The 20,878-nt window shown below is 40.9% G+C and overlaps 1 protein-coding gene across 2 annotated transcripts in view; it reads left to right on the top strand.

Moving 5' to 3' along the window:
* Nucleotides 1–1,148: 1,148 nt before the first annotated feature.
* LOC311130104 (regulator of G-protein signaling 7-like) overlaps nt 1,149–20,878 on the top strand; it is a gene marked incomplete at both ends in the record, with an annotated part of 119,310 nt that continues 99,580 nt past the window's right edge. For both annotated transcript variants that reach the window (XM_084162780.1, XM_084162781.1), the window contains one exon: nt 1,149–1,226. In XM_084162780.1, coding sequence (XP_084018906.1) covers nt 1,149–1,226 — 78 coding nt within the window. The remainder of the gene's footprint in view (nt 1,227–20,878) is intronic.

Consider the following 20,878-nt stretch of genomic DNA (forward strand, 5'->3'; position numbering starts at 1 on the left):
TGGTCATGGATCGATGCACGTTCACGTTATTATGCGCGCCCATGCTTTCAGCATCATTTTGGAGAGGAGGGAAGCGATAACAAGTAACAACCAAGTGTGCATCGAAAGCCTGCCTCTTCCCATTGCCAATGAATTGTCCTCGCATTCCTATGTCTTCCAGTTGACATACTGCACGCACGGCACACCAGTTCTGCAAAGAATCAGGATATTCGCAGGCTGTGCGTTTTTTCAGGTAAATCATCAAAGAACGATTATTCTTATTTACATATATTCCTTTTATTCGCCATAGACTAACGATTGCTAAAGGGAGCGTGGAATTTTTGCAGTATCTGTCCACGTTCCTTATATCATAGGGGTCTTGTCTTGAAGGAGACATTTCATTGACTATTAGCTATGTGATGATGAGAGCTTTGTCTTTATTGGAAGAATCCTTGAAAGGATGCCGCGGGTGTCTTTGGGGTCGACGATAAAGATGTTGAACCTCGGATTCACACATAATGCCCTCGAACATTTCTCACCGTCTGTAATTAAACGGTCTTTTGTATCCCTTGTATTTACGTTTATATTACAATGACACTAAAATGAATGAAATGTTTGAGTAACAACCCGGGCCTATTTTCGATTTAGAGCTTGGGTGCACGTTATCTTGCCACCGTGCTGCCTTCTCGGATCCCAGGCTATTGAATTCTCCAATGTCAATAAGCACTATCCCATAGCAGTCATCTTAATGAATACAGAAATCAATAAGGTATTTGTATCAGCTTTCATTTAAGCTAGACATTATGCATTTGTTTAAAAGGTGGAGTACTGAAGGAATTAATAATGATAGAAGACAAAATAATAATGATGATGATCACATCACTGTAATTACTACTATTTGTACTAAAATGAATCAGCCATAACATCTAGTTAATTCATCAATTAGTTGATCATCATTAACATTTCTACCATGTTAGCCTATGATTAAAAACAGACCCACAACTGATAGGTCATTTAAATGTGCATAGCCATGCAAAGGAGAGAGTTGCATTGTGCATTTTGTTCTTTGTGGGTTCTTCTATAATGTCTCCATGTTATAATGTTCTCCACTGTCCTATCTCTCTGCTTCAGCACCTGATCATTGCTGACACTGTTCACCCTTCTGGATCATGGCACAGACCAACAGCGTGGGGCAGGGGAGCAATGGAGTAGCCGATGAATCACCGAACATGATTGTATACAGAAAGGTAAGATGTGCAGAACAGTGCTTAACCCTTTACACTCGTGGGAATTGGCCTATATGGATAGGGCTAAATTGAAATGTTTCTTACAGAAGAAATATGAAATGCATAACCATGGTAGCAATTGAAAGGGAACAGTTTGTAGATTATCGAAAAATTATTAGACCGAAGGTGAGGACACAAAAGTTCACCTGACACAAGACTGAATCCAAACATTGCACTGTTAATTTTATGTGCAGTTTACATTTAATGTACTTTTCGCTGCATTTGTTGATAACGAAATCTGAAAATATTATGGATACATTCAGTAACATGATAAGAATATTCCTGGAAAATGTGGGGTAGGTGCAACATAAGAGAAAAAAAATTACAACGCTTTGAGTGAGAGGACTAACTGGTGTCTCCAAGTGGCCACACACCTCTCCAAAGTGTGCACAGGTCCTAAGTCATTTCAATGCACCTTTATGACTCAAAGAAGAGTCTTCAACTATAAGGTGCTTTTCACCATCACACAATTACTGTTGTTGTTTATGAAATCCAAAAACGGTCCATTATAAATCGTAATGTGGGTCAGGTGGGCATCATTTGAAAGCTTGTTCTATTGCGAACATGACTAGCTAAGTTATAAAATACGATATTACAGTGTTAGGCTTTCACAATGCAATTCAGGGAAACAGATCGTAATTTCTATGCACATAGAAAGGAGTCGTGAGTGCATTCAGGTGCATGACCCACGGCACATTTTCTTCACAATAGACAAACAAAGGCTCATTCTGTTTAGAACAACCCAGGGTATGACGCCATGTCATCTTGTAACTGTATATCAAACAGTGATCATAAACGTTGACACTATATGACATGAGTTTTATGCTATGGAAATGTGAAGTGCACATTTGGACTCACAGGTGTTTGTCTTGCTGGTATGACATCACAGCGGTATTTATTATAATCCTCAACGTCTCATCTTCGAAAATACTTAGAGTCCTCTTAATTTACAGTGTTTCCCTTACTCAGACAACAAAACATTTGCAAAAGTTACCCAATTAGTGGGAAGGATGGGGGCAATTTCTTGTCGCACAAGGTGCTCAAGTTCAGAACGGCTTTCAGTCAAAACCCATACAGCTCTGTGAAGCGCAGAGCCAGAGCTCTGACGTCATGTATAGCTTGTTACTGTACAGACACTGCATTCCAATTTAGGCGTTTATCAGTGCCCAAATCTACAATTTTCAACCTGTATACAGGTACAAGTGTAAAGGGTTAAATTGGGTGAAAACCCATTCAAGGTCTTTAGTAGTGACAACTTATAGGCTGATACAAATTCAATGCTAAAGGCTCCACATGTAGAACTAAAAGGCTTTGGCTGTACTAGAATTCATGTCCTTGATTTGGTGTTGTAGCATGAGCTAGCTATGTGTGCTTTGAATGAGCGTGTGACAGGGGTGTCACCGGATACACTGATGCAAATGACTGTACATACAGATGAAGTCGGAAGTTTACATACACTTAGGTTGGAGTCATTAAAACTAGTTTTTCAACGACTCCACAAATATCTTGTTAACAAACTATAGTTTTGGCAAGTCGGTTAGGACATCTACTTTGTGCATGACATAAGTATTTTTCCAACAATTGTTTACAGACAGATTATTTCACTTATAATTCACTGTATCACAATTCCAGTGGGTCAGAAGTTTACATACACTAAGTTGACTGTGCCTTTAAACAGCTTGGGAAATTCCAGAAAATGATGTCATGGCTTTAGAAACTTCTGATAGGCTAATTGACATCATTTGCAAATCAATCCCAGAACAACAGCAAAGGACGTTGTGAAGATGCTGGAGGAAACAGGTACAAAAGTATCTATATCCACAGTAAAACGAGTCCTATATCGACATATCCTGAAAGGCCGCTCAGCAAGGAAGAAGCCACTGCTCCAAAACAGCCATAGAAAAGCCAGACTACGGTTTGCAACTGCACATGGGGACAAAGATCGTACATTTTTGGAGAAATGTCCTCTGGTCTGATGAATAAAAAATAGAACTGTTTGGCCATAATGACCATCGTTATGTTTGGAGGAAAAAGGGGAACGCTTGCAAGCCGAAGAACACCATCCCAAACGTGAAGCACGGGGGTGGCAGCATCATGCTGTGGGGGTGCTTTGCTGCAGGAGGGACTGGTGCACTTCACAAAATAGATGGCATCATGAGGAAGGAAAATTATGTGGATCTATTGAAGCAATATCTCAAGACATCAGGAAGTTAAAACTTGGTTGCAAATGCCTCCTGTAGCTCAGTTGGTAGAGCATGGCGCTTGCAAAGCCAGGATTGTGGGTTCGATTCCCACGGGGGGCCAGTATGAAAAATGTATGCACTCACTAACTGTAAGTCACTCTGGATAAGAGCGTCTGCTAAATGACTAAAATGTCAAATGTAAATGGGTCTTCCAAATGGACAATGACCCCAAGCATACTTCCAAAGTTGTGGCAAAATGGCTTAAGGACAATAAAGTCAAGGTATTGGAGTGGCCATCACAAAGCCCTGACCTCAATCCTATAGAACATTTGTGGGCAGAACTGAAAAAGCGTGTGCGAGCAAGGAGGCCTACAAACCTGACTCAGTTACACCAGCTCTGTCAGGAGGAATGGGCCAAAATTCACCCAACTTATTGTGGGAAGCTTGTGGAAGGCTACCGAAACGTTTGACCCAAGTTAAACAATTTAAAGGCAATGCTACCTAATACTAATTGAGTGTATATAAACTTATGGCCCACTGGGAATGTGTTGAAATAAATAAAAGCTGAAATAAATCATTCTCTCAACTATTATTCTGACATTTCACATTCTTAAAATAAAGTGGTGATCCTAACTGACCTAAGACAGGGAATTTCTACTAGGATTAAATGTCAGGAATTGTGAAAACTGAGTTTAAATGTATTTGGCTAAGGTGTATGTAAACTTCCGACTTCAACTGTAAATGCAAACATGCATATACAGACACTTGTGCTTGCATGCCAACACACTCAGGTCACATACTCTGGTTTGTTCCAGTTGCTCTGGTTCTGTATGTATGACATTCAGCCATTTTGAACCAATTGAGTTACATATTTTGGAGCAAAAGAAAGGAAAAGGCATTAGAATGTCTAGTATGTTGTCAATGCAGTATTTCTTGAGATTCAGCTGTGGAATCTAGTCTATCAGTGCAACTGAAAAATGCAAAGAAAAATGTATTGATGTTCTGTGGAGATATCTTCATACTGTAATATATCCTTACCTCAAGCTTCAAAATAGCTTGAAAAACATAATGAAAAGTAATGAGCCCTTATCCAACAATGCAGAGTTAAAGAGTAAGAAAAAATAGCAAAAAATACTAAAGGAAATAGTAACACAATAAAATAACAATAACGAGACTATATACAAGTACCTGTAGTGCAGGAGTCAATGTTCAGGGGTACAAGGTAGTTGAGGTAATATGTACATGTAGGTAGGGGCAAAAGTGACTAGGCAATCAGGATAGATATAAACAGAGTAGCAGCAGCATATGTGAAGAGTGTGAAAGTGTGTATATGTGTGAGTGTGTGTGTGTGGCGTCAATATGCATTTGTGTGTGTGTTTTGTGTGTGTGAGCATATGTAGTGTGTGGGAGTGTCAGTGTAGTATGTGTGAGTGTTTGGGTAGAGTCCAGTGAGTGTGCATAGTGTCGGTGCAAAGAGTCCGTGCAAATAAAAAGGGGGTCAAATCGAGCTCCATACCACATCGCCATCTTAACAATGTGGAGGGCTCTGCATAGCTCCGCATTGACATGAATTGTTGACGGTAGGTGGGGGCGGTACATCTTGGAGAAAACACAAACTCACTTCCTTGACAACAGCTCTGCACTGCTCAACAAAGCCCAATAATTATGAATGCCCTGATTTCAGCTGAGGCCATATCATCGTAAATGCTGCATGGCCAATGCAGACATCGGATTGACCATGTGCCCAGATGCACAATGCACTTCTCTCCAGAATGCGCTCTCTCCCGCCAATTTGTGCACATTCATTGTTTCATAACTTTATTGTGTGAATTGTTTGCGTTTGATTGTCTGTCCTGAGCTCACTGGCTCAGGAAACTCTGAGGGCCCAGAATGTTGCAAGTTCGCTAGCGCAAGCTTCGGGCCCGACCCAAGTTAATAGTTGATACAATGTTTCAAGTTTGTTGCAGACAGGCCATGTGTAGCCAATGTGATTTATAGGATATTTATTTTTATCAGGATATTTTCTACTTGCAGGCTGCAATGTTTTTATTTGTTTGCTTTATGTAGGCTATTTTTACATAGTTGGCAATGGCAATAGAAGTTACTTTTTAGGTTTGTATCATTTTCATTTAGATTTGGCTAGAATTTTGATTAACCACATGACAATGATTTTGAGATATGAAGACGTTATTATAAATTAAATGAAACTGATTCACGAAAATGTGCATATGAAAACCTTAACTGGCACGCAGATTGGTAGAAATGGTAAGAAACATTGGCATTCCATATTAGAAAGGTTGCCGACTCCTCGTGTAGCCTATTAACGGCAACTTCAGGAGAGTAATGGCAGAATCTGCGAAAGCCAGCAGGATCGGGAGGCGAATAGTTGGGTCAGGTTAAGTTTTCTCTTCTTCTGGTTATCTAGATCTCTTCGCCCTCTTGAGGCATTTGTCTTATTTCATCAAATCATAAGCTTAAAGCATCAGACAAGCTCAATGCATATAGTTGATTTTATTAAAACACATAGGGTGTATCTATATATGGAAAAATACACATTACATTTTTTTTGACCAATAGATTGGTAGAAAGAACAGACGACTTTCGGTCGACCAAGATTTGTTTTGGTCGGGGACAGCCCTACTTGGGTGGCTGGAGTCTTTGACAATTTGTAGGGCCTTCCTCTGACACCGCCTGGTATAGAGGTCCTGGATGGCAGGGAGCTCGGCCCCAGTGATGTACTGGGCCGTAAGCACTAAATTCTATAGCGCCTTACGGTCAGAGCAGTTGCCAAACAGTTTCCAAACCAAGCGGTGATGCAGCCAGTCAAGATGCTCTCAATGGTGCAGCTGTATAACTTTTTGAGGATTTGAGGGCCAATGACAAATCTTTTCAGCCTCCTGAGGGGGAAGAGGCATTGTCTTGTTTGGACAATGATAGATCCTTAGTTATGTGGACACCGAGGAACTTTTATTTAAATTTTTCAAAGTTTTTTTTATTTTAATTAGAAGAACAGTTCTCTGTAGAAGAGATTGTGTTGGCAATAATAGTACTGTGCTTTATCTACCCTGGATACGGGTACCATCGATAAATAGAAATGAGTAGCTTCATGGTAATAAAATAAAACATTAAAACAAAAGGAGAATTGACTCACCAGAACTAAGGCAGTAACGTTACCTAATAATAACAATATCAACTGATACCACTGGCAACACTATACAGTATCTACCAAAGAGAGACTGAGTCTGCAGTGGTAGACACATTCGTCCATTACCCTAATCGTCAAATAGGTAAACATTCAGCCATTTGCTTCGTCCGACCTTTACGAAGGCCATCGCCTTATGGGGGTCTTGGAACTCTTTCTCGGTGCCGTTGAATGTTATACGGAGCCTGGCAGGAAAAGCCACGTCATACCGAACGTCGGTCCGTCCACAGAGAAGACTCTTGACATCGTTTAAAGCGGCACGGTCACGAGCAACGCTGGGGGTATAGACTGGGAAGATAGAGATGGGTGCTCCGTTGCATCGAAGTAGGCCAAGTTCTCTGGCACGCTGAAGAACATCAATACAATCCTGATAGTAGTGTAGTTTAGCCACCTTGACGCAAGGTTTTCTGCCAGGCTTTCTTGCTTGAGAGCCCCGATCTGAGCGGTCGACAAGGACGTCTTTATCCAATTTGAGACCGATGAAGGAGAACTTGAGCCCAGGTCCTCAGCTACCCACATGATCCTGATATTGGATCTTCACATATAACCTTGTAAATGTATGCATTGTTCCTTAAGGCTAGCAGCATCAGTTTTGAGCTTCTTAACTGTGGTTTGTAGCATAGTCGTGTCGTCTGAGCGTGTTGACAAGCCTTGTTCCATGTCGGAGACAGTTTTCTTAACTGTATCCAGTTCAGTATGAACCATTGCTGTATGCTTTGCGAGTTCATCATTGACTGCTTGTAACTCTGACTTAATAAAATGAAAGTCCTCACTGAGCGCCTCCTTGAGTTCCGACTTGAGTATAGATGATATGTCCGCTCTGAGGGCAGCAAGAGACACCGAGGAACTTCAAGCTCTCGACCTGCTCTACTGCAGCCCTGTTGATATGAATGGGGGTGTGCTTGGCCCTCCAGTCCACGGTCATCTCCTTTGTCTTGCTGACGTTGAGGCAGAGGTTGTTGTCCTGGCACCACACTGCCAGGTCTCTGACCTCCTCTCTATAGGCTCTCATCAAGGTTAACTTTGTCAGTGTATTTTGCTCAATAAATGTATTGTGCATGTGATTTTGCATGATTCATAACTGCAGAGTATATGAATACTGGGGATTTAGATTTTTCTCATTATTAGGAGTTCAAGCAGCAAAGCTGGGTGAAACCATATTGTTTTTGTTGACGTTGATTATTATTTTCCTTCTTCTGCCAATTTGGTGAAAGAATGCAAATTCCTGTGAGATGGTAAGGCCTAGGAGGTTGCAACCTTGCATGATGGGAAAGGGCCAAGGTCACACCCTCTCATGCGATGCCATGCCAATTGGCCACATGGTGGTGCTATAATTAAGTAATAAGGCCGGAGGAGTTGTGGTATATGGTCAAATATCACGGCTAAGGCCTGTTCTTATGTACAACGCAATGCGGAGTGCCTGGATACAGCTGTTAGCCGTTGTATATTGGCCATATATCACAAACCCCGTAGGTGCCTTATTGCTATTATAAACTGGTTACCAACGTAATTAGAGCAGTAAAAATAAATGTTTTGTCATACCTGTGGTATACGGTCTGATATACCACGGCTGTCAGCCAATCAGCATTTAGGGCTCGAACCACCCAGTTTATAACAAGCGATTGAAAATGCAAACTTTGAAAGCTCACGCCCCGTTTGAGCTAGAGTCCTGAAATTCGGTACATAGGTCCCTCTCCTCACATGGAACAAATTTGCCTTAAGGACACATAAGCTCTGCCATTATGGATTTTCCGCTATTTTGGATTTTGTTATAAACATTTAAAATGCTACTCCTCTGGCACCGAATGACCGATCTGCACAAAACTACTGTAGATACATGGCATCTGCCGTCAAAATTTGTCCATGCGAGAATGAAGCGATTATGCCCGAGAAGCCGGTGTTTGTCGAGGGCCAGCAAACCGTCTTCGAGGGCATTATTACTTTTATACAATGGGTTACTAACATATTCAAATAATGATTTACACATTTTAATTAAAAACATTATTTTGATGAATTTATTAATTCTATTTAATCCTTCCACAAGATATAGTCCAGACCCAAATCAAGCGTTCTATCGGTTTGGTTGCCAGAGACACGATCTATGGACGTGACCCAGTCGTTCGTTCTAAATGTTCTATTGCCATACTGGCTGGCAACGTTCTTATCCCTTGCTTGCTAACTAGCCAACTATGGCTAATTTACAGTCACTTCAAATAGTGCAGCCAGAATAACAACAAAGTAGCTGCATTTGCATTTGTTTTCTAGGGACATTTATTTGGAGACATCCATAACAATGAGCTAATGATGCGCGATTTCACCTGGCGTAGAAAATGTGCTCTCACGTCAGGACACTGTTGTTCAGAGGAGCTAGCCAACAACACAGCTAACACAATCACTTCAAACTGAAGCTGCACTTCGTTTCGTATTTATTTGAATGTATAAAAATGATGCTGATTCATGATTTCAACTGGCTGAGAAAAGCTGCCAGCCTGTCTGTCTCATCCGACTCCTGACTCCCATCACGTTCATGTGACAGCTGGAGATCGAATTTGAATATTGAAATAATGTTGCAAATGTCGGAGAGACAGGTAGCAAGGTCTATACAAATCTCCGCTGTTGAAAACTAAATGTTAGTCTAAAAGAAATGTAAGATAATGTCTAGATGCTTTTTAAAGTGGAGATCAAGTTTATAAATTGCCTGGCTGGGCTGATGAGACAGTGGATTGCACAGTCAGATGGAACAGAGTAAATAGGCATTTTAACATCATAGATTTAGCCGGTGGTAACTTGTGGAATAGACACCGATAAGCAGACCAAGTGGAGGTTTTTGTATGGAGTTCAATGAGAGAGTGTCAGATTTGGTCAACAAACATGTTTTTTCTAATATGCTAAGTAAGGCATATTTGATCTAATATAAGTTTCGCAGTCTTTAGGTTGTTACGAATGTACTGATATAAGTGGATGCACGTGGCATCTCGGCAACTTTGAGAAAAACAATTTGATATCGGAGTTGTGTCAGTTGTTCACACGCGTATCTGCCCTCTTATTGGCTAGAATGTTCCCACCTAATTTCGGCTCCTCCAGCCTGCCTTTTCGCCTTTGAGACGACTCCTATTGTTAGGGGAGGAGATAAGACCATCTCATCATTATGTAGAGTATCTCTGGTCTAGCTAACCTGAAGGGTATGGTTCTGTTTGGCCTCATGGTGGTGCTGTTGGACAGGAATAACCATTCGTGCACGCTCATTGGCTTATAAATGCCATGTTGTTTGAGCTAGAGTTTTGGTCAATTTTCTTTCTTCAAAATCCATCAAAAGTATATTGCATGATCTGTACAATTTATTTGCAATTGACCAATAGCCAATCTCCGAAGTGCACAGTAAAAATGACTTGTGTTTACTGTTTTCTGTTAATACTATTTGCCAGGTTAATTTCCAAACATAGGTGGAAAGGCAGTAGCTGAGGTTTTGTTTTTCTATATTATTGTCTGACACATCTTGTAACAGAGAGTTCAGGTTGCTTCGCTACCATTGCGCTGTACATTCATTGCTGAGGTTAAATCCATTGTAGGTCTTTTTCCATGGAAACCACAAAATGTTTTTGGGACACTGTAAAAGTCTACTTCTACCACAGGTGGCTGGTGGCACTTTAATTGGGGAGGACGGGCTCATAGTAATGGCTGGAAGGAATGAATTGAATGGTATCAAACACATCAAACATATGGTTTCCATGTGTTTGATACCATTCCATTCACTCCATTACATCATTTATTATGAGCGGTCCTCCCCTCACCAGCCTCCTGTGACTTTTACTACCAGGTAGACTCTCCACAGGTAGATGCTTTCAGAGTGTGTATGCAGTCAGTTGTAAACAAAATGATATAAACATCACTGAGACGGGCTCAATTGAATTCTAGGAAATTCTGTGGGTAAACACATTACATACAGTTGAAGTCGGAAGTTTACATACACCTTAGCCAAATACATTTAAACTCAGTTTTTCACAATTCCTGACATTTAATCCTAGTAGAAATTCACTGTCTTAGGTCAGTTAGGATCACCACTTTATTTTAAGAATGTGAAATGTCAGAATAATAGTAGAGAGAATGATTTATTTCAGCTTTTAATTCTTTCATCACATTCCCAGTGGGTCAGAAGTTTATATACACTCAATTAGTATTAGGTAGCATTGCCTTTAAATTTTTTAACTTGGGTCAAACGTTTCGGTAGCCTTCCACAAGCTTCCCACAATAAGTTGGGTGAATTTTGGCCCATTCCTCCTGACAGAGCTGGTGTAACTGAGTCAGGTTTTTAGGCCTCCTTGCTCGCACATGCTTTTTCAGTTCTGCCCACAAATGTTCTATAGGATTGAGGTCAGGGCTTTGTGATGGCCACTCCAATACCTTGACTTTGTTGTCCTTAAGCCATTTTGCCACAACTTTGGAAGTATGCTTGGGGTCATTGTCCATTTGGAAGACCCATTTGCAACCAAGCTTTAACTTCCTGACTGATGTCTTGAGATGTTGCTTCAATATATCCACATAATTTTCCATCCTCATGATGCCATCTGTTTTGTGAAGTGCACCAGTCCCTCCTGCAGCAAAGCACCCCCACAGCATGATGCTGCCACCCCGTGCTTCACGGTTGGGATGGTGCTCTTCGGCTTGCAAGCCTTACCCTTTTTCCTCCAAACATAACGATGGTCATTATGGCCAAACAGTTCTATTTTTGTTTCATCAGACCAGAGGACATTTCTCCAAAAAGTACGATCTTTGTCCCAATGTGCAGTTGCAAACCATAGTCTGGCTTTTTTATGGCGGTTTTGGAGCAGTGGCTTCTTCCTTGCTGAGCGGCCTTTCAGGTTATGTCGATATAGGACTCGTTTTACTGTGGATATAGATACTTTTATACCTGTTTCCTCCAGCATCTTCACAAGGTCCTTTGCTGTTGTTCTGGGATTGATTTGCACTTTTTGCACCAAGGTACGTTCATCTCTAAGACACAGAACACGTCTCCTTCCTGAGCGGTATGACGGCTGCGTGGTCCCATGGTGTTTATACTTGCGTACTATTGTTTGTACAGGTGAACGTGGTACTTTCAGGCATTTGGAAATTGCTCCCAAGGATGAACCAGACTCGTGGAGGTCTACACTTTTTTTTCTGAGGTCTTGGTTGATTTCTTTTGATGTTCCCATGATGTCAAGCAAAGAGGCACTGAGTTTGAAGGTAGGCCTTGAAATACATCCACAGGTATACCTCCAATTGACTCAAATTATGTCAATTAGCCTATCAGAAGCATCTGATGCCATGACATAATTTTCTGGAATTTTCCAAGCTGTTTAAAGGCACAGTCAACTTAGTGTATGTAAACTTCTGACCCACTGGAATTGTGATACAGTGAATTATAAGTGAAATAATCTGTCTTTAAACAATTGTTGGAAAAATTACTTGTGTCATGCACAAAGTAGATGTCCTAACCGACTTGCCAAAACTATAGTTTGTTAACAAGAAATTTGTGGAGTGGTTGAAAAACGAGTTTTAATGACTCCAACCTAAATGTACAGTGAGGGAAAAAATTATTTGATCCCCTGCTGATATTGTACGTTTGCCCACTGACAAAGAAATTATCAGTCTATAATTTTAATGGTAGGTTTATTTGAACAGTGTGAGACAGAATAAAAACAAACAAATCCAGAAAAATGCATGTCAAAAATTTTATAAATTGATTTGCATTTTAATGAATGAAATAAGTATTTGACCCCTGTGCAAAACATGACTTAGTACTTGGTGGCAAAACCCTTGTTGGCAATCACAGAGGTCAGACGTTTCTTGTAGTTGGCCACCAGGTTTGCACACATCTCAGGAGGGATTTTGTCCCACTCCTCTTTGCAGATCTTCTCCAAGTCATTAAGGTTTCGAGCCTGACGTTTGGCAACTCGAACCTTCAGCTCCCTCCACAGATTTTCTATGGGATTAAGGTCTGGAGACTGGCTAGGCCACTCCAGGACCTTAATGTGCTTCTTCTTGAGCCACTCCTTTGTTGCCTTGGCCGTGTGTTTTGGGTCATTGTCATGCTGGAATACCCATCCACGACCCATTTTCAATGCCCTGGCTGAGGTAAGGAGGTTCTCACCCAAGATTTGACGGTACATGGCCCCGTCCATTGTCCCTTTGATGCGGTGAAGTTGTCCTGTCCCCTTAGCAGAAAAACACCCCCAAAGCATAACGTTTCCACCTCCATGTTTGACGGTGGGGAGGGTGTTCTTGGGGTCATAGGCAGCAGTCCTCCTCCTCCAAACACGGCGAGTTGAGTTGATGCCAAAGAGCTCCATTTTGGTCTCATCTAACCACAACACTTTCACCCAGTTCTCCTCTGAATCATTCAGATGTTCATTGGCATACTTCAGACGGGCCTGTATATGTGCTTTCTTGAGCAGGGGGACCTTGCGGGCGCTGCAGGATTTCAGTCCTTCACGGCGTAGTGTGTTACCAATTGTTTTCTTGGTGACTATGGACCCAGCTGCCTTGAGATCATTGACAATATCCTCCCGTGTAGTTCTGGGCTGATTCCTCACCGTTCTCATGATCATTGCAACTCCACGAGGTGAGATCTTGCATGGAGCCCCAGGCCGAGGGAGATTGACAGGTCTTTTGTGTTTCTTCCATTTGCGAATAATCGCACCAACTGTTGTCACCTTCTCACCAAGCTGCTTGGCGATGGTCTTGTAGCCCATTCCAGCCTTGTGTAGGTCTACAATCTTGTCCCTGACATCCTTGGAGAGCTCTTTGGTCTTGGCCATGGTGGAGAGTTTGGAATCTGATTGATTGATTGCTTCTGTGGAGAGGTGTCTTTTATACAGGTAACAAGCTGAGATTAGGAGCACTCCCTTTAAGAGTGTGCTCCTAATCTCAGCTCGTTAGCTGTATAAAAGACACCTGGGAGCCAGAAATCTTTCTGATTGAGAGGGGGTCAAATACTTATTTCCCTAATTAAAATGCAAATCAATGTATAAAAATTTTTACATGCATTTTTCTGGATTTTTTTGTTGCTATTCTGTCTCTCACTGTTCAAATAAACTACCATTAAAATTATAGACTGATCATTTCTTTGTCAGTGGGCAAACGTATAAAATCAGCAGGGGATCAAATACTTTTTTCCCTCACTGTATGTAAACTTCCGACTTCAACTGTATTTTGTGTGAGGACTCGGAGAAAACATGGTTGCCTACTTTTTCAATCAACTCTGGTACACGTATCATGACAACATGAAGTTGATCGTTAGAGACCAACAGTTACAGCCTTCTGGGTCTGTGAATTTAAAGTGATACACATACATTTTTGCATTGTAATTTCAGAAAATGTCCATAATATATCTGCAGTAATAGTGGAATGATAGTGTTTCACAGTATTACTTACCCCCCAGTGTTGTGATTTGCTGTGAAATTCACTTATTGATTTCTCCCGCTGGAGCGGCATCTGTTGTCAAAATGGGAACAATGTTTTGACTTTGTGGCTGTGTTATGTAGTGGAAATCGGGTCAAGCGCCCAATGTAGAAATTGCTCTGTCATTTCCTGGTTGCTAAAATTCTACACTGTTGGCTCATTTTCAGTTTATGTGAGAAAACAAGCACTGAATAGTGTAGGGAATCAATGTACCATGTAAACTGCTGTGAAATACATTTTCAATAATATCATTCTTACAGCTGTTAGACCAAAACTGAAAGTAAAAGGCTCAAGCGCGAGTCTCCGCCATGTTACGGGGAAATGGGAAACAGGGGAGGGGGAGATTTGTTTTGAATGCAATTAACCTAACTTCCACATAGGGGAGAAATATTGAGAAATTCTAGGTGTAGCTCCTTTAATCATATGTACCAGCTGTTTGTTACCATGTAATGGCTCTGTCTCACATTGTCAAATTCGTCAATTAAGTTATCATTTTTCCATCACAGACCCTTGTGGTCTATTCTCTGTTGGGGTTTATTTTTCATTTAATCTCCTTAACCCAACAGTGGATTTTCAGAACAGCTCTTTTCTATTACAAAGCAAGGAGAATGTGGGGAAGTTATTTCATGTATTGTCTGTCTTTCATAGCTGTGGGATGTTGTGCTATATTAACTGTCCTTGTAGAGCGATTTGGTGGAAGTGTTTAAAAAGGCCAGCTCTTATTTAGCAGTTACATCACCCCTATTCTAGTAGTTGTTGTATTTGCCAACACCCCTTATTTACTCATTAGTGGTACTTAAAAGTCACCCCACTTGTATCAGCCAATCACAGTCCGCCATTCCCCGTGCACCTCACTGAACCCGGCTGTTTGAAAAGTACGGCTGTTTGAAAAGTAGTGAAAACATTAAGGGTAGGAGGGTTGGGTGGGTATATTTGAACGGATTTGTTATTCTACATTGTTTTAGCTGGAGTGTGGGAGGGAAATGTTGTTACTTATTTGATTTAAGAAAGGAAGCAGTTTGGAGAAACAGTATCAACGACTCCCAGTCAGATAACCATAGCATCTTCTAAGAGCATTCCTATTGATTTGTGGTCTTTTTGGCTACTCAATTACACATCTGATGTCTCTTCCTTCCTCCCGCTATTGATCTCAAACCCTTTTTCATCTCTTAATGAATTGTCATGGGATATAATAATGCAAAAATGCAATTCTACAAAATATTTCATTCTGTGCAGTTCTGGCCAATTGTTTAAATGCAAATCTCTGGTCTCCTTTTTGTCCTTCTATATCAACATTTAGCCCCACACTACAGGCTTCCACACACCTCATCCTCACGACTATGAAATTGAAGCTTCATTTTCGTCAGGGTAGAAAATTGGTATGGTAATGGTAATAAATGAGTAGCGTATGTAAAATAAATGTCTAAGCAACCTCCTTTCACATGGCTTAGATATCATGATGTATTATCAGATCTATTTCTGTTCTATGACTGTGATCTTCCCTGATCTCATCTACTCTTCCATTCGGTCACTTCTTGACCACATGTGGCCGCTGCACAGCTACAAAGTACTGGATGACCCACATACACTTCTGAAGACATTTCTAAGAGAGCGAACTCAAATGAGAAAAGTACTGTGGAGTGTGTTTGGGTGAAAAGATGACCCAAGTGCTTTCACAGGAAGGAATATTTTCAAGTGGCTAAGATGCACTTACTTTCATGTGCAATGACTTGGTAGAGCTTACCAAGCTTACTCATAAATGGCCCAAAAATGTTGTCAGAGATCCTCGATGTTCAAAAAACACAACTAGTCACTATTCTCATAATTCATTACGTAATCCATTCCTTGCACAATGTTTGCCAATCATGCCATTTCTCAGTTGTTTGAATTCCCTTTTTCAAAATTAATTGTAGGTCATCGTCAAATTCATTTCCAGCAAAGAGTTTCATGAGAGAGTTGAAGTCGGAAGTTTACATACACTTAAGATGGAGTCATTAAAACTAGTTTTTCAACCACTCCACAAATTTCTTGTTAACAAACTATAGTTTTGGCAAGTCGGTTAGGACATATACTTTGTGCATGACATAAGTAATTTTTCCAACAATTGTTTACAGACAGATTATTTCACTTATAATTCACTGTATCACAATTCCAGTGGGTCAGAAGTTTACATACACTAATTTGACTGTGCCTTTAAACAGCTTGGAAAATTCCAGAAAATTATGTCATGGCTTTAGAAACTTCTGATAGGCTAATTGACATAATTTGAGTCCTTTGGAGGTGTACCTGTGGATGTATTTCAAGGCCTACCTTCAAATTCAATCGAACGCTGCTGGCACCCGCCCACCCGACTAGAATCACTACTCTCGACGGGTCTGACCTAGAGTATGTGGACAACTTCAAATACCTAGGTGTCTGGTTAGACTGTAAACTCTCCTTCCAGACTCACATTAAGAATCTCCAATCCAAAGTTATATCTAGAATCGGCTTCCTATTTCGCAACAAAGCCTCCTTCACTCATGCTGCCAAACATGCCCTTGTAAAACTGACTATCCTACCGATCCTTGACTTCGCCGATGTCATTTACAAAATAGCCTCCAACACTCTACTCAGCAAATTGGATGTAGTCTATCACAGTGCCATCCGTTTTGTCTCAAAGCCCCATACACTACCCACCACTGTGACCTGTACGCTCTTGTTGGCTGGTCCTCACTACATGTTCGTCGTCAAACCCACTGGCTCCAGGCCATCTATAAATCACTGCTAAGCAAATCCCCACCTTATCTTAGCTCATTGGTCACCATAGCAGCACCCACCCGTAGTCTGCGCTCCAGCAGGTATATCTCACTGGTCATCCCCAAAGCCAACACCTCCTTTGGCCGCCATTCCTTCCAGTTCTCTGCTGCCAATGACTGGAACGAATTGCAAAAATCTCTGAAGCTGGAGACTCTTATCTCCCTCACTAACTTTAAGCATCAGTTGTCAGAGCACCTTACCGATTACTGCACCTGTACACAGCCCATCTGAAATTAGCCCACCCAACTACCTCATCCCTATATTGTTATTTATTTTGCTCTTTTGCACCCCAGTATCTCTATTTGCACATAATCTCTTGCACATATAGCATTCCAGTGTTAATACTAATTGTAATTATTTTGCACTATAGCCTATTTATTGCCTTACGTCCATAACTTGCTACATTTGCACACACTGTATATATATTTTCTGTTGTATTTTTTGACTTTATGTTTTTTTACCCCATATGTAACTCTGTGTTGTTGTTTTTATCGCACTGCTTTGCTTTATCTTGGCCAGGTCACAGTTGTAAATGAGAACTTGTTCTCAACTGGCTTACCTGGTTAAATAAAGGTTAAATAAAATTAAATTAAAAAAACTCAGTGCCTCTTTGCTTGACATCATGGGAAAATGAAAATAAATCAGCAAAGACCTCCGAAAAAAAATTGTAGTCTGGTTCATCCTTGGGAGCAATTTCCAAACGCCTGAAGGTACCACGTTCATCTGTACAAACAATAGTACGCAAGTATAAACACCATGGGACCACGCAGCCGTCATACCGCTCAGCAAGGAGAGGCGTTCTGTCTCCTAGAGATGAATGTACTTTGGTGCGAAAAGTGCAAATCAATCCCAGAACAACAGCAAAGGACGTTGTGAAGATGCTGGAGGAAACAGGTACAAAAGTATCTATATCCACAGTAAAACGAGTCCTATATCGACATAACCTGAAAGGCAGCTCAGCAAGGAAGAAGCCACTGCTCCAAAACCACCATAAAAAAGCCAGACTACGGTTTGCAACTGCACATGGAGACAAAGATCGTACTTTTTGGAGAAATGTCCTCTGGTCTGATGAAACAAAAATAGAACTGTTTGGCCATAATGACCATCGTTATGTTTGGAGGAAAAAGGGGAACGCTTGCAAGCCGAAGAACACCATCCCAACCGTGAAACACGGGGGTGGCAGCATCATGCTGGGGGGGTGCTTTGCTGCAGGAGGGACTGGTGCACTTCACAAAATAGATGGCATCATGAGGAAGGAAAATTATGTGGATATATTGAAGCAACATCTCAAGACATCAGTCAGGAAGTTAAAGCTTGGTCGCAAATGGGTCTTCCAAATGAACAATGACCCCAAGCATACTTACAAAGTTGTATCAAAATGGCTTAAGGACAATAAAGTCAAGGTATTGGAGTGGCCATCACAAAGCCCTGACCTCAGTCCTTTAGAAAATTTGTGGGCAGAACTGAAAAAGTGTGTGCGAGCAAGGAGGCCTACAAACCTGACTCAGTTACACCAGCTCTGTCAGGAGGAATAGGCCAAAATTCACCCAACTTATTGTGGGAAGCATGTTGAATGCTACCCAAAACGTTTGACCCAAGTTAAACAATTTAAAGGCAATGCTACCTAATACTAATTGAGTGTATATAAACTTCTGACCCACTGGGAATGTGATGAAAGAAATAAAAGCTGAAGTAAATCATTCTCTCTACTATTATTCTGACATAAAGTGGTGATCCTAACTGACCTAAGACAGGGAATTTTTACTAGGACTAAATGTCAGGAATTGTGAAAAACTGAGTTTAAATGTATTTGGCTAAGGTGTATGTAAACTTCTGACTTCAACTGTAGTAACAGTCTGACTGCAGGTATAGCCTTCCTCTCATTGTTGGTGACATCCATTGCTGATCCTCTTCCTCTGCTCATCCTGTGACTGGTCAAAGACTCCATCTCCTCCATGTAGCGAGGGGTGAAGCAGGTCACCTCCTCCAGAGCTTTTTCAAAGCGGGCTCGCACCTGAGGGTGTCGTATTGGAGGGAGATGTGTACATTATTACCCACACCCACGTACATAGATAAAGGCAGGTTTCCAGTAGATCATCATGTTGTTAAAATATTACATGTTATTACAATATGACTTTGATTGGTGTTGTACTGTATTTTTAGGTAGATATTAGACTTGGGCGGTATCCAGATTGCCATACCTTCATACTGACCTTGTGCCATACCGGGATATTTGGTAATACCAGCACTGAACACAAGGGCCGCTGTTTTCAAACCCCACTGAAATCCGAAGGTTAGCAATTCTAAGAAGTACATGTAAAATCCCATAGAGAACACTAACTAAATGCTAGCAAACATTTTGTACAGTTTCTGACCTAAACTATACAAGTAACAAAAAAATGCTACTCGCAGTTTGCTGCACGCACAAAACAAATATTTGCCAGCGAGTCTCTTGATCCAGGAGGGGATTCTCTGCTGTTACCAAGCGAATGCTTGATTTTGGAAGAAGTTAACCACTTAGCTAGATAGCTAAATAGCTACTAAATTAACAAACCAAATGCACAACTGCAGAGCATTTAGCACATTTTAGACAGTTAACTTAATAGTTATAAGATATCTAGCTGATAAACATTTAGTTGTGAATTCCATACTGTAATTGGATCACCTGGCGCATGCTGCACAACAGTGAGTGACTCACAAGGCTCCTGTCTCTCATCAGTGTGTGCTTGCAAACAAACACCACGTGACTGGGGACTACCATAAGCTTCACAATAATGTGACAGGTGAAATGAAGAACGCAATGTTCTTTATCTCCTAACGTATTGCACAAATTGACTACAGGTATTTACTTAAAAAGTAGCTACCAATATTCAAATGTATTAAAAAACTTATAAGAAATAGTTTCAACGGTATTGAAAAACCATCCTGTGGCTTTTTCCAAATTCTCCGGTATACGATATATACGGTATACCGCCCAAGCCTAGTGGATATCCTTGATATACAAATTATATACATTTAATCTTAGGACTAGATGGTTTCAGATACTAATGTTAATTAGCTAGCTAGCTAATTATTCTACTCATCAAGGCCTTTTATAATAGGAAGTCAATGCGGCTGTTTACAGCTAGAGTTACACAACTAGCTAGGAATCATAGCTAAGACTTGAACGTCTATCTGTTTGATAATGTTAACTAGCTAGCTAGGTGAAAGCAATATATAGCCAGATATTAGTATTTCTAGCATATTCATAAACTGGCTAGGTAGCTAACTACATAACTTTTAGGACCTAGACGTGTTCGCTGACAGGAAACACTATTATTGTTAACGTCAGCTAACAGGTTAGCCTCTTTGCTCCGGGAGACCTGTAAGTTACACATTGGTGTATCCAATGTGTACAGGTCTCCCGGAGTGAAGAAGCTACTAGCTGGAGGAATGTAACGCTAACTAGCAAGTCTGTAGCTAGTTGTTAAAGGTGTTGCGTTGCCGGAGGTAGCAAGTCTGTAGCTAGCCAGGTAACATTAGCAAGATAACTTGGCTAGTTAGTTGTCTGTGACCTAACATTAACTAGTTAGATAATTTGCTAGCTTGTTAACGTTAGCTAACTAGCTAGCTAACGATAGTGTCGGTTAATATCGGCGATACAATGGCACTGTTCACTAACTTAAGTAGTGTTATCTAGCTAGCTTCAACGTTAACTTCTTCTATGGTCTTCTTCTATGGTATTATGGCGGTCCGCAAACAAACATTAGAGGTGCATGCCGCCACCTACTGTACTGGAGTGTGTAGTCAATCAAAGCTTACAGACTAAATGAATAAAGAAAAAAACATTAAGAGAAACTAAAACCTCCTACTTAATCCTGTACTACTAGGAACATAAAAATAGAGCCCTACTAACTTCTAAGAAACCCTCCCCCATCCCCCAAATCCCTTCCAACCCCTAATCTGACCTTTGAATCTCGGGTTGTTTGGATCCTGGCTGCTGATTGGATGAG

Source organism: Coregonus lavaretus, assembly GCF_964263955.1.
Source record: "Coregonus lavaretus genome assembly, chromosome: 1".
Lineage (NCBI taxonomy): Eukaryota > Metazoa > Chordata > Actinopteri > Salmoniformes > Salmonidae > Coregonus > Coregonus lavaretus.